This window comes from Meles meles, chromosome 21 (assembly GCF_922984935.1).
Source record: "Meles meles chromosome 21, mMelMel3.1 paternal haplotype, whole genome shotgun sequence".
NCBI lineage: Eukaryota > Metazoa > Chordata > Mammalia > Carnivora > Mustelidae > Meles > Meles meles.
In genome coordinates this window covers 32,870,442-32,895,233 of record NC_060086.1, presented here as the reverse complement: position 1 = coordinate 32,895,233, position 24,792 = coordinate 32,870,442, and the positions used below count along the sequence as shown (strand labels likewise).

General features: G+C 43.3%; 1 protein-coding gene across 6 annotated transcripts in view; it reads left to right on the top strand.

Annotated features, from left to right (window-relative positions):
- The window catches only part of MRTFB (myocardin related transcription factor B), a 185,654-nt gene that overhangs the window by 90,699 nt on the left and 70,163 nt on the right, over nucleotides 1-24,792 (top strand). Inside the window, exon 1 of one of the 6 annotated variants that reach the window (XM_045992702.1) lies at nucleotides 19,561-19,901. The exons of the other annotated variants lie outside the window; for them this stretch is intronic. Within the exon in view, the coding sequence (XP_045848658.1) occupies nucleotides 19,781-19,901 (121 nt within the window). The 5' untranslated portion in view covers nucleotides 19,561-19,780. Of the gene's footprint in view, nucleotides 1-19,560; nucleotides 19,902-24,792 lie in introns of those variants that run through there. 6 annotated transcript variants of the gene reach the window in all.

The window sequence follows — 24,792 nt, the reverse complement described above, 5'->3', positions numbered from 1 at the left end:
AAGCTTAAAAATCTTCATGTTTCCAAAATTAATATTTAGGGGAAAAATAGGAAGCTACAGCAAACACAATAGTCTGGAAAAGAAACCAACGTGATGATATGTAAATAAATAGCTAATATCAGTTTTTATGAGAAGTGTTTTCATTATAAGCCAGTGTTTGCACTTCTCATGCTTGGTTTTGCATTTTCTTTGGTCTTTTTATGCTGCTTAGATACTTAGCTTACTAGCTCTTTTAAAAGGAGTTTGACTCTTCTAAAAATGGCAGTAGCATATATTTATAGCAAATTTAGGAGAAAGAAGAAAAGGAGAGACAAAAAGGTTAATACATACACCCACTTCTCCAATAATCACAGTAAAATTCTGTAGTAACTCTTTGATCTTTTGTCTGTTTGTTTTGGTTTTAAAATGTCTATTAAAATTTGTTTCCTGGGTTTTATTGTTTTATCTTTTTCAACTTAATATATTTTTTGTAGTTTTTATTTTTGTGCTTTATAAGCAACAATTTATTGCATATTGGCTCAAGTGAGTAGATTAGTTATAGTTTACCCATATCCTTACTCTTGGACACTTGAATTGTTGTTAGTTATTTTGCCATAGACTAAAATCTTTGTATATAATACACTACCACTTTTGTAACTGTTGAAATTCATTTTAATTCCATCTGTTCAAGTACTCTGTGTGTGTTTGTGTGTGTGTGTGTGTTTAACAAGCATGTCAGTTTATTAAATGCAAAATGGAGGAAGGGCTAGGGAACATTTTCTTTTTTTTTAATTTAAATTCAGTTAATTAACATGTAATATATTGATTTCAGAGGCAGAGTTCATTGATTCATCAGTTTTATATGATACCCAGTGCTTATTACATCATGTGTCCTTAATGTCCATCACCCAGTGACCCAATCCCTCCACCACCCCCCTTCCCCAGCAACCCTAAGTCTGCTTCCTGTGATTAAGAGTCTCTTACGGTTTGTCTCCTCCCTCTCTGATTTCATCTTGTTTTATTTTCAAGTATTTCTTACTTTAGTTAACTCATGGAGTCTTAAGATGTATCCTGGCTAAGGGAATGGACTTTGGGCTCTTTGGACAGAGCGTCTGAGTTTAAGAATCTCAGCCAGTGGGGTGCCTGGGTGACTCAGTCAGTTAAGCGTCTGCCTTCAGCTCAGGTCACGATCCCAGAGTCCTGGGATGGAGCCCTGTGTCCTCCGAGCGGGAAATCTCCTTCTCCCTCTGCCCCTCACCCCACTCGTGCTCTCTCTCTGTGTCAAATAAATAAGTAAAATCTTAAGGAAAAAAAAAAAGAATCTTAGCCAGTTACCTTATAAGTGTATTGGTTTCTTCATTTGTAAAGTGGGATGAAAGCAGGTTAACTGTTCATATCTGTCAGGGTAGTTGAGTAAATGAAACGAAACAGCATTTTTAGCTGAGTGTCTCATATACAATTAGTGCTCAGTAAAATATCTATAGTAACTGTTATTGAATTGGTTGTATTTTATAGAAATAAAGGAATTCAAATGAAATTAAGTCTCATTTATATATTATAGCTAAAATGCTGTCCCTTGTATTTGAGTGGCTCATGGAAATATGTGTATAATGGTAAATGAGACAATTCTAGTTTGTGCGATGGTGAAAGTCCTCTTGTAAATTAATTTTATAGTTTGAAATTTTGGAATTACTCATTTACCATGGACTCCATTAAAATGATTTTCTCTAATTAGCATTATTAGACTGCTTTAGCAGAATGTGGCTTTGAGGTTGGTATTATATTATGTCATCCGACTGTCCCTCAGACGTTGAAACGAGGTGGAATGTTTGTTAAGTGGAAAAGTTTTTTTGTTTTTTTAATTTTGTTAATTCTTTTCAAATGGCTTCTTTCTTCATGTTGTAAAAGAAACGCCAGGCATAACTTCTTTGCCAAATAATACAAAGAATGACCATAGTGTGTAATATGTGAGAGTCATTTCCTAGAACAATATCAGAATCATAAGATAAGGAAATACCTATTTTGCAAAATGTCAGAATATCATGATTTGCTGACCGTTCTGATGAAATAAATTACTCATTTCTTCTCAATTTGAAATTCATAAAAATGCCTTAAAATTGTTAAGTGCTTTCTCAATGGCTGCCTTGCCTCTTTTTATAGAGATACATATTTGCTAATCTAGAATTATAATACTTAAAATTTGTTTAAATGAATTACATATAGACTGTTACTCTGATGAGACACTTTGTATTGTGCATTCAGAATATTTTACTATAGAAAATATTTTACTGAAATTTAGTATTTTTTCATCATAAATGTAAAACATTCTCATTTTTTTAAAAGATTTATTTATTTGACATAGAGATCACAATAGGGAGAGAAGCAGGCACAAAGAGAGGGAGAAGCAGGCTCCCTGCTGAGCAGGGAACCCAATGTGGGGCTTGATCCCAGGACCCTGCGATCATGACCTGAACCAAAGGCAGAGGCTTAACCCACTGATCCACCCAGGAGCTCCTAAAACATGCTCATTTTAGACCATTTTTAAAGTTCAGAAGGGTAAAATGCAGAGCGTGTAAGTAGGCTATAAGTCCTATCATTCACAGTATTTTGTTCTGATCTTTTTTCCATTCATATAATTTCTAGAAAGACAAAATGGTGACCACACTGAACATGCATTTATATGGCCTCCTTTTCTCCTTTCATCTTATAGTGAATTATTTCCCATGTTATTAAATACTCCTTTGGAAAAAATTCACTTTTACTTATTTGACTCATTGTAAGTACTCGATAATTGTTTTCCAGTTTTGAAGTCATTATTTTAGTGGTTGTACAAGATACCATTATATACTTGTCATAATTTATTCACTCCCTTGTTGGTTAACAGTTGGATCATGTCTCTGCTGCTGTGGTTAATGCTAGGATGGAGAGCACTGCATATAAATTGTTTTGTTTATCTGTACCTTCTAGAATATTTCTTTAGAATAAAGACCTAGCTATTGAATTACAGGGTCAAACAGTTCAGACCTCTTTCTGAATTCTTTAACGTAGTTCCAGTGGCTTTTCTAAAATAAACCAATTGATGCATTTATTGGCAGGGTTCATCAGTACTCCCAGCTTTCTCGTATTTGAAAAATCTTTGTCATTAAAATTTTCGAAGGTTGAGTTATATTTTACATACACTGAAACGCACATATCTAACATGTACACTTTGACTCGTTTTCTAAAACTTTTGAAATAATTTCTGACTTACAGGAAAGTTGCAAAAATAGTGCAAAGAATTCCCGAATACCCTCTGTCCAGATTCCCCAAGTGATAATGTCTTAATCACACTTGCTTTATCCTGCTCTTTCCATATCCATACATCATGGTTTTTCCAGAACTATTTCAGAGTGAGTTGTGGACATACTGCCCTTTCACCTCCAAACACTTGGGTGTTTGTTCCCTAAAAATAAAGATACTGCCTTATATAATCATGGTATAATTATTTAAATCTATAGTTAACACTGATATAGTGCTGTTTACTAACCCCAGACCTTATTCAAATTATGCCAGTTGTCCCAATAATATCCTTTATAGCAAATGAAATAAAAATGTCTTCTCCCTGTTTCATGGTCCAGTGGGATTTATTTAGTTGTCTGGTCGCTCAGGCTTCATTAAAATGGAACAGTTCTGTAGGCTTGTTCTTTGCTGCTGCTGCTGTTTCTTCTTCTTCTTTGGTCTTTTAAGACATTGTGGAAGAGTATGGGTTTTTTTGAAGCGTATAGGTCAGTTATTTTGTGGAATGACAATCAGTTTGGGTTCATCCCTTGGTTCCTCCTGGTGAGATGAGACTATGCCCCTTCAGCAGGAAGACCACAGAAGAGGTGTACAATGTCAGGTTGACCCTTTACTGGTGATGTTAACTTCAGTATGTGGTTAAGGTAGTATCTTCTGGGTTCCTCCACTGTGAAGTTACTGTTGCTCTGTTTCTAATTTTGTAAGTAATAAGTATAATGTGAGGAAATACTCTGCCATTAAGTGAATATTCTGCTCCTTTCAGACCAACTTGCATCTGTCCTAAGTAGTTTTGGTGTCCCTTGGTAATTCTTGCCTACAACCATCATGCTGGTAACTTCTAACTCCATCATGCCTTACATTTATTAGATGGCATTCTACTCTAAAAACAAGCTTTCCTTTCTACCCCCTTTATTTATGTATTTATATCAGCAATCATGGAGTCTTATATTTATTAGTAAATAATACTATTTGCTAATAGTAATTCTGTTACTATTATTATTTTGATGCTCAAATTGTCTTAGATTTGGCCACTTGGGGTCTCCATCAGGCTGCCTTCTGCGTCCTTCTCATAGGTTCCCGTCACTGTTTGAGTACTTACTTGCTTTCTGACACAGCAGTATGTTCCACACTCAACTTGTACTTTTCCTGCCCTAGCCCTGCCAGCAGCCCTTTCTCTTAGGAAGTCTGGTTGGTTTTAGTGGAGTATTTATAAACCAAGGGAGCTGGGTGTGATGTGCTCACCGCTACTGTTTGGTCATTGCTTCTAGATCTTCTCAATCGACAGAAATAGGAAATGCATGTTTTTGTTCACAAACACACGTCCATCTGTATCTGTTCTTGTCTACCTGCATCGCTGCACGTATTAAAAACTCAGGCATCTTTACTGACATCTCCACTGTTACCCAGCACCGCAGGCTTCTCTGCAGCCTCCCCCTTCCATATTTAAAACCCCCTCTCATCCTCCTCCCATCCACAGTGTATTTTCTAGAATACACATAGTTTTTAAAATTGCTAACTCATGCCACTATGAGAAATAAATCTGCTAAACTTGAAATGGGCGAGCTTTATGGCATCAGTAAACCTATTTTAAAAATACTTGCTAACAGGAGTTGAATCTGTATTTACCTTCGTTCTGTCTCTAGCCCAAAAGTATGTAGTCAGAAGTTGCTAAGGTTGGTTCTAGTTTCTCTTCAGTGTGTCCATGTTATTTACTTGAAATACAGCTGGGTTCATTTATTGTGTTTGTATTCAAATTTGGGTATTCTTCCAACTTTGCTGATTTTGTTGATTTATTTTTGAGAATATAATATGTTAACAAGGTTCTAAAAGTAAAATTATATAAACAGAAAGATGTCCTCAATTAAGCATCACTCCCCACCGCTCGCTCCTATCCCATCCCCAACCTGATCCATTCCCTCCTATTTCCCCACCCACTGAAGGGAATCAGTCTCCTTGGTTTCTGGTTTCTCCTTTTTTTTGCTTTTTTTCTCTCAAAGAAGCAACTCTGTTTTCTTGTTTTCCCTTCTTTCTTATACAAGAGGTGACATTGATAATGTTAGAGTTTGCTTTTTCCACTTACTATTTTCTGAAGACCGCTTCATCCCAGTTTATACGGTGTGGATGCCCCATGGTTTAGTCAACCAGTCCTGTGCTTGGGGATTTAGGCTGTTTAGAGTATCTTGCAGATACAAATCGTGCTGCAGTAAATAGCTTCGGCATGTACCATTTTATAGTGTTGGAGGTTTATCTTTCAGGTACATTCCTAGATAGAAGATTGCTGGGTCAAAAGGTGAATGCATTTGTAGGTTTGTTACATGTCGCCAAATTCCTTCCCTGGAAGGCTGCACCAGTTTGCGTTCTGATCAACAGTGTACGCGATTGCTCATTTCCCCCCCAGCCTCACCAACACGATGTGTTGTTGTGTTCTTGCCATCAGGTATGTTGGTGAAATTTTAATTGCCTTTCTCTAGCCATGAGTAAGGTTGAACGTTTTCTGATACGTGTAAGGGCTGTTTCAGAATATTTTTGGAGGAGAGTGTGAATTACCTATCATTTCTCAGTCCGATTTTAAAATAATTTTTATGTTGGAGAGATCAGCCCTTCGTCTGTAATGTGTCTGTTTTGTTTTGTTTTAGTGTGGCTGAGATTTACCAGTCTTTCCTTTTATTGCTTTTGGATTTGGAGTCACGGTTAGAAAGCTTTTCCCTATATCCCAGTTATAGAAGTATCCATCAATACTTACTTAGAGTACTCAGATGGTTTGATTTTTTTTTTTAAGTTTTATCCCTGATCTACTTTGAGTTTATCTTAATCTATTAAGATTAATCTTAATAATTAAGAAAGATTAATCTTTCTCCCTCCTCTATGTGGTGCTTTTTTCCCTCTGGGTTTTCCCTTTGTGTGCCTTGGGTGTTTTCGTTTTTTTCCAAATGAGCTTGTCTAACCCCATTAAAAAGTGTGTTGGTGTTTTTACTGACATTGCATTAAATGTGTGAATTAACTCACAGAAAAATGGCATTTTTATGATGTCATATTATCCTCTCCAGGAACGAGGAGTATCTATTTGTTCAAGCCGACTTTGAGGTTTTCCAGTTTTACACATCTCTTTAGTTTACTCCTGAGCATTGATCTTCTCTGTCACTCTTACTGATGGGGTGTCCTCTACTTATGTTCTCTAACTGCTTATCATTTGTGTGTCTGGAGGCTGGTGATGGCGCTGTGTGTTTGTGTGCTACTGGCAGTTTGCCAGGTTTCTTGAATCTGTAAATTTATGTATTTCATCAAACTGAGGGGATTTTCAGGCATTTTCTTTGCAAGTACATTCTCTGCCTCATTCTCTCTCTGCCCTCCTTCTGGAACACTAGTCACTCATGAGATAGACCTTATGATATCATCTGCGGGTCATGGTGGCTCTGTTCTTTGTTTTTTAAATCTTTTTTTCTCTGAGGCACATAGTTTTTGTTTGTTTATTTTTTTTTTTTTTCATTTTATTTTTACTGATATTTTTAAATGTTTCTCTGATTACTGCTTTGAACAAAAGCCATAGATTCTGGTGAGAAGTCCCTTCATTTCAGTTTCTGTTTTTCCTCTTCTCTACTAGTTATTAGGAGATGTTTTTAGCTTCCAGGTAGACAAGGCCTTTTTAGTTTTTAGGTTTTTTTTTTAATTAATAATTTCTAATACAACTACATTGAGATCAAGTGCTGTGTGTATTTTTTGGGGGGGGGGGGGGGGCTTGCTGAAGTTTTCTTTGTGCCCCAATCTGTGATTTTTTAAAAATACTCCATGTGTAGTTTGAGAATGTGTCTCCTTTCTCACCCAGTAAAAGTTCACTACAACGCAGTGAGGTCTCATTAATGGTTATGCTGTATGTCCTTTCTTATTCTTGTCTGCCTCATCTGTCTCGTGCTTAGAGGCAGATTCAAGTCTCTTCTTCCTCGTGCGTTTCTGCTGGCATCCCACTGCTCCCGTGTTCGTTTTAGTCTGTAACGGCAGCTCTGTTGATCGGTGTGTGGTCGTCGCTGTTAGAGATGCATCATTGATGATGGCGCTTCGTGTTAAGAAGTGTCCTCTGTGTCACATGCAGTGTTTCTAACTTGAATTCCATGTTTTCTGTGTTCAGGGTCACTACCACCACCCCCCATCCTGGTCTGTAACACATACCAGTTCACCAAACTCACACATGCCCGATAGTCTCTGCACACCAGCTCACGCCTCTGGCACACGTCTGAGAAATCACTCAGTTACAACACACGGGATTCAGTTTATTTATTTTAACAGATGATAGGGCCCGTCAGTGTGAGCAGAGTTTTGTTCTTGTTGTTTTTAAGATTCTTTAGAGCAGTTCTGTTGCTCAGTTGTTTTTAGACACCCACATAAATAATCTGCTGCATTCAAGTTTTGTAAAGGGAGACTCTTTCAAAATTGTCATTAACATGAAGGAATTTCTCTGTTCCCATAAGTACCATTGTGGGTTTTCTGTTTTAATTTATCAAAATGTAATTGATGTAAATAAACTGCACGTATTTTAAGTATTCAACTTAAGGAATTTTGAATCCACCACAATCAAGATAACATTTTCATCACCCTTAAGAATTTCCTCCTGCCCCTTTGTAATCCACTCCTCTTTTCACTACAGTCTCCAGGCAACCTCTGTCTGCTTTCTGTTACTATAGATTAGTTTGCATTTTCTAGAATTTTTTTAGAAATAGAGTCCTAGATAAAGTGCTCAGTTTCATTTGGCTTCTTTCAGTCAGCATAATTATTTCGAGATTTATGCGTATTGTGTGTTACTCTTTTTTATCGTCGAGTAGTATTTCATTGTATACCAGAATTTATTCATTCAGTCACCTGTGTATGCATGGTTATTTGCTATTTTGGGCTTTTAAAAATAAAGCTGCCAGGGCTCCTGGGTGGACAGTCAGTTAACCGTATGACTCTTGGTTTCAACTCAGGTCGTGATCTCTGAGTCATGAGATCGAGCCCCACGTTGGGCTCCCTGCTGAGCATGGAGTCTGCTTCGGATTTGGATTCTCTCTTCCTCTCCTTTTGCCCCTCCTGCTCATGCACACGTGTGCTCTTTCTCCCCCAAAATCTTTAAAAAATTTTTAAAAATATTTTAGCCATTCTGACTGGTGTGAGGTGGAATCTCACTGTGGGTTTGATTCATATTTCCCTGATGCCGAGTGATGTGGAGCGCTTTTTCATGTGTCTGTTGGCCACTGGATGTCTTCTTTGCAGAAATGTCTGTTTATCTCTTCTGCCCATTTCTTGATTGGATTATTTGTTCTTTGGGTATTGAGTCTGATAAATTGTTTATAGATTTTGGATACTAGCCCTTTATCTGATACGTCATTTACAAATATCCTCTCCCTCTGTTGGTTGTCTTTTGGTTTTGTTGTAAATAAATAAGTAAAAATAAAGCTGCCAATAAAGTTCCTTCAAAAGCTAAGAATCCATCTACTATCCAACCAAGCCTTTCTATTAAAAAAAAAAAAAAAAGGAATTCAGGGACACCTGGGTAGCTCAGTCCGTTAAGCATCTGACTTCGGCTCAGGTCATGATCCCAGGGTCCTAGGGTCGAGCCACATGTCAGGCTACTCAGTGGAGAGCCTGCTTCCCCTCTCCCTCTGTCCTTCCCCCCAGCTCGTGCTTGCTCACTCTCTCATGCTCTCTTTTTCTCTCTCAAATAAATAAAATCTTTTAAAAGTGGGGAGGGGAGGGAATACAAGTATCTACCCAAAGATTTATATATAAATGTTCATAATGTATTTATTCATAGTAGCTCAAAACTGAAAGCTATCCATATGTCCATCAACAGATGAATGTTTGAACAAAATGTGATCTATTCATGCACTAGATTACTACTTGGTAATAGGATACACGCAACGGCATGGATGAATCTGAGTCATATCTTAGTGAAAGAATTCAAGCAGAAAAGACTACATATTGTATGATTCCATTTACCTGAAATTCTAGGACAAGCAAACTAATCTCTAGTGATGGGAAGCAGATCAGCGATTTCCTGGGGTTGGGTGTGGCAGTCGGATATACTGCAAGGGGGCAGGAAGAAGGCTGCAGAGACGTCGAAAATGCTCTGTATCTCAAACGTGACCATAATTTCACAGCCCTAAATCTCCATCAAAACGTGCCACAAATATACACTTTAAATTGATGTATCTTACTGTCTTTATACCTTAGTAATAGTGATTTTTGAATGTCTGTCAAACAACCAGAGAAATGTGGTGGGTAGTGTTAAGTCTATTTTAAGGAAGATGCTCGTCACCCAGCCTTGGCTGCTGAATGTAAGGATTTAGTCAATTAAGGAGAGGCTTGACCATATGAACATGATTAAAACACCAGAACACATCTCAGAGGAAATAAAAAATTGGATGAGATCAAGTTCCAGCTTTTGAGGGCTTGTGAAATCTGCTAATGTGGGGACGGGATATGAGAAACGTGTGGAGAATCAGTAGTTAAAAACATGCCGTCTTTCTCAACCAGGTTCTGTGAGAAAATGAATTCCTACCAATATGATTCGAGTGACTCTTTCCTCAATTATCCCAAGGATGACATAGCTAATGCCATTTTCCACACATAGGAGAGAAGTTAATACAGTGGACACCTTTGGTCATTGGGGCTTAATTTTCTCACAGAACCCATGGAGAAAAGCTAGTAGCCTGAAGCCTGCTTTCTGCATTAAAGATCTCTCTTCTGTTCCTTAAAAGCTGTGTAGCTGGACAGGCTACTTCACCTCCTGGTGCCTCCCTGTGAGCTGGAGCCAGTAGTGGATGGCGTTCTTGAGAAGAGTGATCTGAGGGAGCGCCTGTCAAGCCCTCAGGACCATGCATGACGCTCGTGCTCAGGACACAGTCAGTGACCCATCACCATTAGTGACCAGAATTGGCAGCATCTCATTATCATTCTAGAAGGCTTAGTCTCCTATGACAGACACTAGGAGCGTTCAGAGGCAGCAGAGGAAAAAGACCTGACTCTTCAGTGGTTTTGAGGCACATTCTGGAAAGCTTCTGAAAGTGATTGATACTGCAGCTAGTTCCTGAAGACTGCCTGAGGACTGTTTCCATCAGAGATGGAGAATTTCAGGCAGAAGAAAAAACCTGAGTAAAGGCAAGAAAAATTCAGAGCATTTTAGGGGATATTAAGCAACTTGATTTAGCTGAAGCATAAGGACCATGTCAGGGTTAGTAATGCTGCTCAGGAAATCAGGAGACAGAGCCCCGATGACTTGCATGCCAAGAGAAGAAATGTGAGCAGAATTCGGTACGAGAGGAGAGGCCCGGATGAGTTTCGATTGGTCCAGTGACACTGATTTGTTTATGCAGGCAGCATTAATTCCGCAGTCAGAATGTCCTGGGCCCTGAGGCCGCAAAGATGAGTACGGCAGCATGGGATGGCGTTGAGGTGTGTGGTCTGGAACTGGATGCTGCTGAGGTCTAGGCGAGCTCATCATTTGCCATTTGCTTTTGTTGTGGTTTTTTTTTTTTTTTATTTTTGATTTTCCATTAAAGTCAAGCAAGGACTGTCTTATGAAATCATAAGTGAGTTAGTCCTTAAGTATGGCACATAACCTTAGAGTCAGGATATCTCAACTGCAGAAGGAAAACTCGCTTAGAAACTGCCATTTAGAAAGCAAGTGCATGATGATCCAGAGGCAGGATTTGTGTTCATGGGGCCCTTGGTGGGTGTTCGGGGTTAATGGTTGGCATCAGTGCAAAGGATGAGATGAATAAGGGAGAACATTTAGAAATGGTCAGAATCTTAGGAGGAGTACAAGGGGATGAGCCGGTATCTTATTGGTGAGTGCGAAGGATCCTCAAGGAGAAGCCTAATGAACTGATAAGTTTTGTAAGTAGGTGCAAAGGAGCTACAGCCCTGAGCCAAGTCTCTGGACACCCCTCGGCAGGAAGAAAGAAGACTTCCTCCCCAAAGACGAGCTGGAAGAGCAGCGGGAAGGTGGAGTAGAGCTGTGTACTACTGAGTAGACCTCAGTGTTGGCAGATCTGGGGTCACGCTGCTTGCCGGGAAAGGCGTGAGGCTGGTACTACAGTGGGGTCTCGAGGAAAATGGAAATGATCTGAAACAGTGTCCCGGTTGAGACTCAGTAAGAGACCAAGGAGACATCACGGAGCGCGTGAGGGCATGACCTGCTTTTGTATTAGATTTGGGTAGCCGTCCTGCCTCTTTTATCTTGTCCGCCTCTGTCAGGACTCCCAAGGTGGCCAAGCAGGATACCCAGTCAGATGAGGGAAACAAAGGCAGATGTTTCGTTGCCCAGGATGACCTAGTGGAAGCCAAGCAGCAGCGTAAATGGGTCCCCTCACCCCATTTGAGTTGAGTGATGAAGCAGCGTTTCACAAACTTAAGTTTACAACAATTACTAGGAGACTTCATTTTTATTTTATTTTATTTATTTATTTGACAGAGAGAGGTCACAAGTAGGCAGAGAGGCAGGCAGAGAGAGAGGGGGAAGCAGGCTCCCTGCTGAGCAGAGAGCCTGATGCGGGACTCAATCCCAGGATCCTGAGATCATGACCTGAGCCGAAGGCAGAGGCTTAAACCACTGAGCCACCCAGGCGCCCCGAAGACTTCATTTTTATTAGAAGTCTTTACTAGACTTGTTGGACTTGTTGCTGTGACGCACCACTGCCAGTGAAGTACTAACCTGTGCTCAGGGGCACTTCACCCACCCATGAACAGAAACTCCCGCGTCCCACGTTGTCCTCCGTGTCCGTCCGCGCGCCCCGATGCGTTTTTGCCCCCGTGTGCCTGGCTGCTGCGGCAGGGCTCCCAGCCTGGGCGCCTCGGGGCCCGGGGGCGCGCCCCCGCTCGCCACCCTGGCGCGCGCCTCCGCGGAGAGCGCGGCCCAGAACACGCCCTTGGACCCAGAGGAGGTCCTTGCGCGGGTTCTATTCGGTTCTCGGCCGCCGCCGCCGTCAGTCGCCTGGGGGCGCTGTTTCGGCTTCTTGTTCCGTGAAGGGAAAACGCATCAACGTGTGGAGCTTGTGGAGACACATCGGCTGCCATCTAATGAAATCTGAAGTAGCAGGAAGACACCAGAAGACACTGAGCGCCAAACCGCAGCGCGGGGCGGCCTGACGGGGATGTGGTAGGAGGTGGAGGGCACGCGCGGGCTTAGCGTGCTGCTCTGCACTTACGCGTGCGCGCGGGGGCGCCGCAGGGCCCCTAACCCGGCAAACGCGCAGCCACGGAGGCCGCAGGCGAGGGAGACCCTGCTGGGACTCGACCGGGCTTCGCCACGTGGGGAGCGCGCGCCGTGCTTGGGCGGGTACTTCATATGCATCTGTTCCCCAATGTGCACACTCACTGCAAACAGCTCTTGTCCTGTCGGCGTCGTCGTCGCGTTTCTGCCCAGCCACGGCCCGGAGATGGCGCTGCTTTTCCAGGACCCCGTGGCTCTCACCGTCGAATCACGTTTACCTCTAAAGTCGTGCGCATTCCACAAAACCGCCCTGCCTCCTCGCTTCCTAAGTCCATCTGCGATGTTATCACCCCCTGAAACTGAATTACTGGTTTTTCTTAATTACGTGCCTTTGAAAATCCTGTGGGTATTGAGTAAAGAAAAACCATACAGGCTTTTGCTTTTGGGAAAAGGATGTTGGATTCAGAAAGCCAGGATTAAGAATATGTGCTCCCCACCAGGGTGACTTCAAGATATATCATTTCATATCTGAACTGCAGTGTTGTTCTTTTCTTTTTTCTTTTTTCTTTTCCTTCCCTTTCCTTTCTTTTCTTTTCTTTTTTTAATAAAACAAATGCCAGTACGGGTTTCCCATACCTCAGAGCTGCTGAGGATCAAAAGATCTTCAAGGTCCACAAAAAATATGTTAAATCCACTCGTGATTTAAAAAAAAAAAATCATTATCCCAGATGGCGAGTGTTTGTTATTTTCCCGTGGAGGGTTTCCTGCCTACAGTTCACTCTCACTCTTACTACCTCACGGTTTCTTCCTCGGCAAAACAGGAGACGTTGGTTTTTCCCTCTTGTAGATTAAACGTTCTCAACAGGAGCACAGATTGGTTCTTGGGGGAGAGACAAAAAGATCACACCTTTCTTGTTTAAGGCACATACAGCTTGGAAACGGACATGTCGACAATCTGTGGTGTTGAAATTTCGTGGAGTGTGATGAGGAAAAAATTCTGTCAGAAAGGGGCGAGCCGTAGGGACGATGATGAAAAAAAGGTGGAGAAACGCTCCCGCGGACAGTTTTCTTAGCCCACTGTCACGCTGACCGCGACTTAGCCTCGCGTCTTACGTCTTTGCTAGGATGTGACCTCTCCCACTTTTCAGTCCTCCCTTCCGTCTGTCCTCCTCCCGTGTCCTCTGTAACGCAGAGTCCGAGGAAGACGACTCCGAAGAGGCATAATCTGAGGCTGGCTCTCTGTCATAAATCCGCCTGTGGTCATAGAAATGGACAAAGCTGAGAAATGGAGAAAAGAGTCAAAGGACCCCTTTAACGCTGCCGAAGTGTGATGTGTCATGTTCTTGTGACCCGTCCTGAGGCTGTGGGCAGGGGCCTGGGGAGACAGACGGCCCTCGTCACTCGCATGCCATCGGAGCCCCGCGATGGAGGGGTGCCGTGGGGATGCACGGGCTGACTGAGAAGGACCGGGGAGATGTGCTCCTCTGCCTCCCGGCCGTCTGCCCCTTCCCAGCGGACGTTCTCGTGGCTCCCTCGGAGCACGGCTTGGTCAGCACCCCGTGGCCGGTCCTGCCCCAGCCCTGGATGCCTGGCCAAGGCGCAGCTCCTGGCCTTGGAGAGGGGAGGGCTCACCCAGCAGCGCCGGCCAGAAAGGTGATGGGAAGCGCAACTTAGCACCGACTCACCAGGCTCTTTCGCCCTGTTGCGGCACTCGGTTACGCTGCAGCACTTCGTCATTCAGATCATTCCTGGTCCTTCAAAATCTCATTCTCTTAGGAATAACAGAAAACTGTGTCCCTCCTCCTGAAACAGTGGTTTCCGTAGGGCTGTTTCTATCGGAAGTATTAGTTTGATACCCATGTATTTAAAAAGGAATAAAAACGAAGGGCTTTTAAGATACGCTGTCTGATTTCAGAGCTCACACTGTGTCCTTTTTTGCGAAAAACAGTTTCAATATCAGGATTCTTAAGTTGGGCTTAATAATTATTAAATTTTTGAGATTTACCATAACCATTTAATAGTTGTCTGAGGATAGAATATTTTTATAGTGTTTTTATAATTTTAAAAGGGGGGAGAATGAAGGCTCAAATACATATTTTACTAAAAATATAGCACCCTTGGGGAAAACTTGAGGTGTAATCTGGACTGATATTTTTCTCCCTAAATGTGTCCGGTCTAGTTCCCCTCCTCTGCATGGCTTCTGTGACACAGGCTCCGGCCCTGTGGAGGCAACCTCACCAGGGGCCTGCGTCCGCTCTGCCGGGAGGGCTACTAGAAGGCCCGGTTCCAAGTACCAAGATGCAGGAGATGAAAAGAAGAGGCATCTGCTCTCAGTCCGGTGTCGGCAATGCTACAGGGAAAGCACAACTCAATACTTAGTAGCCTGTTTCCATGCTGTTACTAATTATCGTCTCTGTCCCTCTCGGATGCTTTTACATTGGTGAAACGTTGCGCCGTTGGTGATGTTCTCAGGTCTCTGCTCACCCCAGTGCAGCGTCGTCCCAGCCATATCTTTTTTATCAGCAGCTTTGTGAGCATATATTGAGACTGCCAAGTTCTTGTGTAGGTCCCTTGAGCCGTGTTTGTTTCTTTTCCGAGTCCCTGAAGCCTTTCCTGGATTATTCCTAGTCTACAAGCCATACAGTTTTTCTCACGCTTATTAAATATCTGTGCTTGGAGTACTGGGAAAATTGACTTGATTTATGGAACTCTCTTTCATAGGAAAACCGCCCTTTTGGGTGTGTGTACACACACACCGTGGAAGCAGATTTACCCTAGCCAAAGTGACTTTAATCACCTATCCTTTGAAGTTAAATGTCCCTTGTGACAGCAGAGCCAAATGACACTGAAGATGTCGTACAGAGTATGGAGCAAGGACAGACCTACTGCAAGCAGTTCACGGGGTAACTGTGGGCCGCTTTCACTCAGAGAGAATGCAGGCGCCCTTCCTCCCTAATTCAGTCCAAAAGACATCACGTGGGGGTGAGCAAGGCCGCTGCCCTGTGGGGGTGGGGGCAGCGATCTGGGGAGGGCTTTGGAGCCCGCCTGGGGTGAGGAGACATCTGCATAGGGTTTGGTACAGCAGTGACAGTAGTGGGGTGAACAGGGTATCCACGAGTGGGGTGGCAGAGCCCATGGGAGACAAGATTCTCCCTGTAGGAGAAAAGGGTTACAAATACGTGAGAGAAGCTGAGAAAGAACCTTTGGTGTTGGATTGGAAGTGGAGGCATCAGGGTGAACTCATGGTTTTCAACGTGTGTATATAAATAAGTCCAGATGTACATACTTAAATACAGATCTGCATTTACATCTGTTAATACAGAGAACCATAAGTGTGTGTGTGCGTGTATGTTCACACACAAACTCACGGACATATTCCCTGACTTCCTACAGAGGAGGCCTGGGAACGCGGACACCCTCATAGCAATGAGGACACCTGCTACTGCGTCCTTGCTTTCTCAGCGGAGCAGGGAAGGTAGCAGTTGAGCCTGGAATACCTTGTACCAGAAAGTAATCCAGCGCTCAGAGGAACTGAAGCCAGCAGGAAAGGACTCCCACGAGTCAAATCTGGAATAATCTGAGCATCAGACTAAATGGTAGGAACATGCTGTCACCCCCTGAATAAAATAGGAATCCGTGAGTCCACAGTGATGGAAGTAGGTGCCATAATCCACATTCGGGGTGGGGGGGGGTTCTCCTTACACTGAGATGTGCCTCTAATGAACGCAGAAGCAATGATAGAATTTTCTCAGTCGCCATTTGGTGACCGTCCTAAGTAATAAATAGTTCGACCCCACAAAATCATTCATTACGAAGAGAAAAACTAACTTTACAATGAAGAAACTTGGCCAATACTGTCTTAATCTGTTCATCAAAACAAATATTGTCAGAAGACGAACTGGATTTGTGCCCCACATAATTGAATGCAGAGAACACACCCCGCCCACCCCCCACACCCTGCCCCATGGTATACCTGCCGTAACCGGAGTCTGGTCATGAGGACACACCACAAAACTCAAACTGAGGACAATTCTACAAAATAACTAGTATGTAATCTTCACAATTTAAGGAAGGAAGAGTCAAGAGAGACTGAGGATCTATTCACAAATGAAGGAATACTGAAGAGACTTGAAATAACTCAGGGCCAAACGTGATCCTGGTTTGGATCCTTTTGCCTTAAAGGATGTTGTTGGGATTATTAGTGGAACTTGAGTGGAGTCTCTGGATTAGATGGTGATAAATTGGTGTTGATTTCCTGATGTTGACAGTTATATTGGGGTTTTATAGGACAGTGTCCTTGTTTGTAGGAATTATACACTGGACCGCTTAAGGTAAAGAAGTATCATGTCAGAGCCTTCTCACAGATGGTTCAGGAAAATAATGCTCTGTGAATTTGAAATTATTTCACATTTTTAAAAATACCAAAATAAATGTTCTTTCAGGCAATATTCACCACTAAAAAAATTAACTTTTTTCTCTCAGAACTACAGAGACAAGACTTTAGGTATAAGCCCACAGCAGGACAATGTGTTTCCTTACTGAAATTTTTTTATATTTATCAGATGCAAAAATAATAAGCTTACAGAGGATCCTTAAAAGAGAACTGTTTTATTTTTTAACATACTCAACACATGCACACAGCCATTCTTTTCTAAAAAAAAAACCAGAAGTGGCTGGTATGGTTCTCTATCTACCCAGGTTTTTAAACTTGTGGCCTCAGCACAGTTGAGTGGTGTTTAAAAAGCAGCATGCTGAGAGAGAGAATATTAGGGTTTGCTGTTTTTGTTGTATTTTTGCAAAGTAATTAAGAATGTGGGGTCTGGAGCCAGGCCGCCTGTTGGGAATCCTGGCCACCACGTATATGATAGGGGACTTCTGACAAAAATAGTCAATTTTTCGAGGCCTCGGTTTCCTCACCTGTGAACTATGATGATGTTGAACCCCCAGGCCCGGCCGCAGGACACATGAGGTGACTTGTGAAAAGCACTTAGACTGGGTCACCCTGCAAGTGCTGGGTAAAGCTGGCCGCTGCTGCTGTCCTTTCAGGGAAAGTGGAAGTGCTTTCATGAAAGCATTTGAGCAGGGTTATGTTGGCTCTCCTTCTCCCTCACCAGGAGCAGAATTACTAGGAGGCCATAAAAGTTATGGCCTCTGCTGTGAAAACCTGTCCCGAGATCAGACGAAAGCCTGGAGACACAGCATGTTCTGGAGGACAGCAAGCATTGCAGTAGGGGAGAGACTCGGGCTTTGGAGAACTCAGACTGGCTGAACTCCAGACCTGCCGCAGCTGCTCTGTGACTTTGGTCCTGGTCTGTAAAATGGCTAGAATGTACCAATAATCATCCCGGTCAGAAGGGGCTCGTAGGGGTTAAGGGAGATAAACTTCGCCAAACTGCTCAAAAGGTGACTGACCGAAAGAATGTCCTCAAAAATGCTTTTATTCCTCCTTTAGAGATGCAGGAACAGTCAGTGTAGAACAGAGGCCTCGGGATCGGAAAGGAGGAACAGGGCATGCTAGTGCATTTTCGAGAAGTGTGGTAAGCTCAGCGCTGTTTGTTCCCGCGGGGGGTGGGCTCCCAGCACTGGGCTTCCATTGCTTCAGAAGGAATTTCAGTTGACAAGAGCCATGTCGCATGTTGTGTAATCCCATTCTCAAGAGACGCTGGAGAAGCGTAGATCACTATCTTTCTAGAACAGTCTGGGTTGAGTGCACACCAGCCCCGGAACCAGGGACAAAGGACAGAATCTTCATCCAGTTCCCATCTGTGTTTCAGTGGGGACAGCAATACTGGGCTTTTCTGGCTTCGAAAATGTAAGCCTTTCTTCATCCCACAGAAGGATCATGTCAGATGCACACTCAAAATGTATGGGTATTTCTCTTTCGAAGAGAAAATGTGCTTTAGAGAACATTTCATCTAAAACCACTAACTATTGGGCATGGATGGAGGACTTCTTTAGAATTTTGGACAATTAAGTTTTCCTATTGCAGCTTCTCCTGCTTTAATTCATTTACTTAATCGTGCAACAAGTATTTATTGAGAACTAGTCTTCCAGGCACTCTGGTAGATGTCGGTTATAAAAAAGTGAACAAAACGTAGCCCTCATGGAAGCACATTCCATTTACTGCTCTTACTACCTCGCATGGCTTTTCTGGGAACCCTTTTGCAAAGGTGCATACTTTGAGCCATTTCAAAAAAAAAACAAAACTGCTTTTTGGCAGGAGCTACGGGTGGACATATATTTGCTGGGTCTACAAACAGACTTATCTCCGCATTTGCCTGGCGTTGCCATCCCTAGAGATTTCCTCCCAACAACGTCCCTCATGTTCGGGGGGACAGCAGTCCGTGGCCGGCAGGAGGGGTGCCCATGGCCGAAAACCCACGTGAGATCAAACTTGGGCTGGCCGCCGGTTGAGTCGGCTCTGAAACAGAAGCTCTCTTGCTGTCTCTGCCTTTAATACAGGGGGGGAGATTTTTCCCTCGGAACAATCATGGCGATGTTAACTCGGTCAGCCGACTAGTGGCACAAAGGGAAACTGCCGCTCGGGTCCGGACTGGTGACGGCAGAAAGCCGCAATTGCAGTACGTTTCCCTGTTACAAAGAGCACTGGCTCTGCCAGGAGGAGCCGGACGCCACAAAAGAACTTGGGGAGTTCAGCGTCCGGGTCGTTAGGCAGTGCCGCTGGTAGCTTGTTTAGGCAGCGCGGTCCCTCCGCCGGGAGAAGACCCGCTTCCTTCGGATGCCCTAGACTGTGCCGTTTGTTTAGCCGGAGAACTTACTGAGTAATGAATGTGCTCGTCTGGCTGATAGAAAGTATTTCCACAGCCTGCGGGTGTGTTTATAGAGAGCCGGCGAGAGACCACAGGCAGCAATTTGTCTTCTTAGGTATCAGCAGAGTCTTCTCTTTTAACAACTACAGGATTTATTTTTAACTGCTTGACTCAGTGTTTGTCAGATGATTCGGACCATCAAACTGCAGCTGGAAGTACCCAGCTTTGCGCGGGGGAAGCTGGAATGGCAAGGGGAAGGGGGCTGGCTGGGAAAAGGGGTGGGATTTCAGCATCGTGCCTCTGGGGCTCAGCCTCCCAACGTGGGAGAGAGTTTAGGGCTTCCAGCAGCACGAGTGTATTTGCGGGTCAGGCTGGGAACTGAATGGGAATGGCTGCCTTCGGCTGCTTAACGACATAATTGCCCAGCGATCGGGGTCTTGTGAGGAGGAACCCAGGATCCGGGAACCGGGGACTGGGGACCGGGGACCAGAGCGTGCTGAGCGCTGGTCTCTGCTGCTCGGCATATTGCGCTTCGCTCCTGCTTGATGCTGCCTGTCTCCAGAAGCCTCTCACCATGATCGATAGCTCCAAGAAGCAGCAACAGGGCTTCCCAGAGATTTTAACTGCTGGGGATTTCGAGCCATTAAAAGAAAAGGAATGCCTTGAGGGGAGCAACCAGAAAAGTCTCAAGGAAGGTCAGTGTGTCTGTGGACGGGGGGCACAAGCGCCCAATCCGTGTTCCCGTCAGCCAGGCTGAGCGTGTCTGTCTGCTGACCGTGCCGTGTGTCTGTTGGCTCGTGTACCTCACACGTTCTAAGTTCTTTGAAATGAAAGCTTAACGCCGTTCTCGGTGGCTCTTTATAGCTCGCGGTTCATTAACTGATAGAACTCTAGGGATTTTGCAATAATTAATACAGGAAGGGGACTTAGGAGGCCAGTCCTCCTTTCAGGGAAACCTTTCCAGGTTCATTTTGTATATTCTCTCATTCTTTCCTTTTTTTTTTTTTTGCCCCCACCCCCACCCCCAGGAGAGGCCACTTCCTTTTCAGTAGCATTCAGGGCGCTGTTTGCTTTAGGTTTACAAATGCATGATTCCGGGAAAATTAATTTTTTTTCCAGTTGACATGTTTACGGGGTTTATTGTTTAAAACCAGGAAGGTAGCTAGTGCTTTCTTAATGATCTCTTTAAATGGTTGGTTTAATTGGTCGTAATGCACGTTGCATCGTTTTGTTTTGTTTTGCTTTTAAAAATACATTGCTTGGTCTTGTGGTCTTTTAACAAGGCAAAAAATAAGCTTAAGGATATTGTCCATTATTTTCGGTGGCCACTGCACAGTACCTCCCTGACTGATTCGAGAAAATGGCCAAAGGTACAAGCTGTGCCGTCCCCTGTCGTGGCATATACTGGAGAGTGGTCAGACCAGTTCATGTGCTTTACTGGAGCAGCTGGAGATGAAGGAGATTAAGTTTTTCCTGAATTTGAGATAATGAAGGTCACCCCTCTCAATGCGTGGTTACTTTGGAATTTGATTTTGTAGGGCTCCTTGGGAGGAAAACAAAAGCCCACAGTAACATTTTATCTGCATTCAGCTCCTGCCATCAGCCACCCCTCACCTCTCCACTCGCCCTTGCTCATCTTGGAGACCCAGAGAGCACATCTGGACCTACCTGCCTCAGTAGCAGCTTGAGCTTCTTCCAAAAGGATATTGCTCCTTTTTTTTCCCCTCTCTCATTTAGACTATGAGAATGTGATGATAGAGATTGTTACAGATTTGAAAGAGAAGAAGAAGAAACAATAGTTGGACTTTTTAGAGTTGCACTACTTCTGGGTATGGGCAGAGAAAACATCCAGGTCCAAACAAACGACACAATCAAGTATAAATAGCTGTTGCCAGGAAGCAAACAATGGGGTCGCCTCTCCTTGCTCACAGCAAGCCTTCCTGCAGAGGAGAATCAATACCCGTGGAGTTTTTAGGACACGTTCTGGAGAGTCCCTGAGGGAGGTTGAAGTTTTTAAATCATTAACTTAAAAAAAAAAATTAATTATGTAAGCATCATTTAAGTCATGGCCCGGTGTTAAGTTCCCGTTCGTACCTTACATTTGAAGCAGGGAAAGCAACAGAGTTGTCACAAGCGCAGAGTAGGATAAGGAGCACGGAAGCAAGGATTAAAAATAGGGAAGCAGGCTAGAAGCATGAGCAGCAAGCACAGCAGAGCAGAGCTGACATGATTACGTAACGTATGGGTTGTGTGCCTCCCATTTATGCTTGTGTGATAGCGGAGTGTCCAAAGGGCCCGAGCGTGGGCTCTCAAGTGAGAGGTGCTGGGGATCGGGTCCCAGCCGTGCCATTCTGGAGCCCTGTGACCCTGGACAGGTTCACTGCTTCGAGCTTTAATCTCCACATTTGTGCAATGAGAAGCAACATGTACTTCATACTGTTTATGAGATGCCCGATTTGATGCCACTTTGTCATCCCTCTGCTTGTCTTTTTTCAGCCCTTTGTTGCTTTTTCCTTCTACTTAAATTTTCATTTTTAAAATTCCCTATTACAGCTATAGAGAAATATTTTGTATGTTACTGTCATATAAATTCATATAAAATCACATAAATTCATACATGGGGCACCTGGGTGGCTCAGTCGGTTAAGCTTCTGCCTTTGGCTCAGGTCATCATCTCGGGGTCCTGAGATCGAGCCCTGCGTGGGGCTCCCTGCTCAGTGGGGAGCCTACTTCTCCCTCTCCCTCTGTGCCCCCCCATGCTCACTCGTTCTCTCTCTTTCTCAAATATATACAATCTTTAAATAGATAAATAAATTCATACATATAAAGAGGTAAGGGAAGAGAACGTTCATATTTTAAAACACTCCGCAGAAATGGTGAAATGCAATCACTCTTACTCACGACGGTGGCACTGACCACGGTTTTGCTTTATTGCCTCCCCAGAATGTATTTCTACCCGTTTTCCGCTAGCGACAGGGCTGAGGAAAAAACAAACAAAAACCCCGTCGATATCAAGGATGATCTGTTACCTCCCCATTAGTGATGCCAAAAGAGAGATTAGACCTGGGTTCAATTAGAACAGAAAAAAATAAGAGAAGTTTTGCAGAAAGCCCCTTTTTTTTATTTGGAGTGGCATAAAAATCGGGTGATTCCTGTGCAAGATGGGACTCCTGTAATTGTGTTACCGTCACTGCCTGCCGACGAGTTGCAGTGGTCAGCGTAGCAGACTCGTAGAACACAACACTGGGATTGGGGACAGTCCTCAGTGAAGCTTCATCTGCTCTTGGGCCATGGACCGTACGTTGGTTGTATTAATCCGTGAAAGTTGATCGATATGGCAGCGGTTGTGGAAACACCCAAACACACTAGAGTCTAATTAGATCCTGTGCTATTTGTCAGAAGAGACAAATGTACTAGTGAATATTAGTGTCCAGTGGTTGATGCCTCCTGTGTTAAGGGACGCCAGAAATATTCATTATAGTTCACACCAGTCGTTTTTAGTCCTCCACTCCTTTTTGGCAACATTGGTCTTGGTTTGCGTTTGTTTGAAAGAAGAGCCTGTGTGATTTTTTTTTTTTTTTTAATATCAAGAACGCAAATTTCCCAGTAGTGAAGGAAGGCTAAATTTTGGTCCATTTCGTTCTAACCACATGGGCACAGCTCGGTCTCTCTGGTGTTTCTGACGTGTGTCTACTGTCAGGGTTGGCAGTCCAGCCCGCGGCTCAAGAAGGTGCTCTGTTTCTAACTTCCATTTGGATATTTCAGAATTCCTGTTACTGTTGACAGGGCTAGTGAGCCAGAATTATTATTAGGGGGAAAGCAGACTTCTGTTAGCAAATAATCATGGGCTTCAGAAGTCTCTGTGGCACCTCAACAAGAAAATTTAGTAATATCTATCGAAAATTTAAGAAGAAAATGTTCCAAGTGTGAACAGCCTCTGAATAGTTGTCATCCCATACCAAAGAATTGTTTGGATAACAAAGCCTGTTACCTCACAGTTTTGTTAATGCTTGTATCAACTTTCTGATAAATACCAATCCATGTGTGTAGTGGGAGAATTTGATTATTAGCTGCTTTGGGTGAAGATAGCAATAAATACCATGAATTCTTGGGGCGCCTGGGTGGCTCAGTTGTTGAGCGTCTGCCTTCGGCTCAGGTCATGATCCCAGAGTCCTGGGATCGAGCTCCAAATTGGGCTCCCTGCTCAGCGGGAAGCCTGCTTCCCACCCCCCTACTCCCCCTGCTTGTGTTCCCTCTCTCGCTGTCTCGCTCACCGTCAAATAAACAAATACAATCTTTTAAGTAAAAAAATAAATATCATGAGTTCTCCTGATCAAATTCAAGATAGAGAATTCTCCTTAGACTAGTTTACTTTGTCAAAGCAGCAATATGGAATCTTAACTTTTGACTTGTCCACAATAGAAAGTGAACATTTTCTAATTGCATTCAACATGGATGAGATCTAAATTTAATTTCTAGGTCTAAAACTAGAGTTGGATATTGGAGATCACAGACTTGACAACTGAAGAATTAACAATTACAAAATTTGAGGGCGAATCACGTAAATTGAGGTGATTTAATTCAGATAAGTGGTTTAATCTGAGTTATTATTAAGATAATGAATCATAACACCAGTGCTACCAGGTAGTTATAATTAAAGAGGAAAATGGTTGTTCACTTTAAAGAAGTCTCTTACAGTGAGAATAAAAACCCGAGAAAGAGAACTGGGCTGTGTGTTATTTTACTTTGACTAATACTTACTGCTCTAACAAACAGCCCCAGAACTCAATGTTTTAACCAGAGGGCATCTCTTGCTCAGCACAGAGCAAGAGATTTTTTTTTTTTAAATGTAAACAGTTTTATTTAGAAACAGATAGGTACCTGTTTGCGTTATAGAATATAAAACTTGGTTTACACTCTATAAAAAATAACCAGTATCCAAATTCAAGAGAGCTAGCATTCACAGAACACACAATGTGGGTGTGTAGCGGATTAGACTGCTGCCCTGGTCAGCTGTCCTCTGAGAAGTGACTTGGGGAGTCTGGGCTTTTCATTGTGCTGCACAGCCCATGGGTGTGGGAGTAGGGGGAAGAGTTACAGAATGGGGGGCCACATTCCCACTTCTGTCCCCGGCTGGTAAAGAACCCTTGAGATAAAGTACGTGACAGTCTGTGGTAGCCTGCATAGTAAACAGCGGAGTAGGTTTACGTGGTGTGCTGGGACGTGGCCGTAGTAGGCCTTTTTAAGAAAAAGGTGCCTATTTTTCCAAAGTCTTCTGAGCCAGCCAGCCTGGGGAAAAACAGATTAAACAAATACCTTTACCAAACCACCCAGACTTTTCTACGTGTTGGAAATGATCTCAGATGTACTACCTGCGCTGTTCATTAGCCACATGTGGCTGTTTAAAATAATTAAAATGAAATAAAATTTTTAAAATTCGGCTCCGTCATCACATTAGGCGCACGTGGTTCGTGCCTGCCATGCCCAACAGTGCAGATTATAAAACACTTCGTCAGTGTGGAAAGTTCCGTGAAAGACAGCGCTGCCGTACCCTTCCCCCTCCACGCCTCTGCCCACCACGTTCCT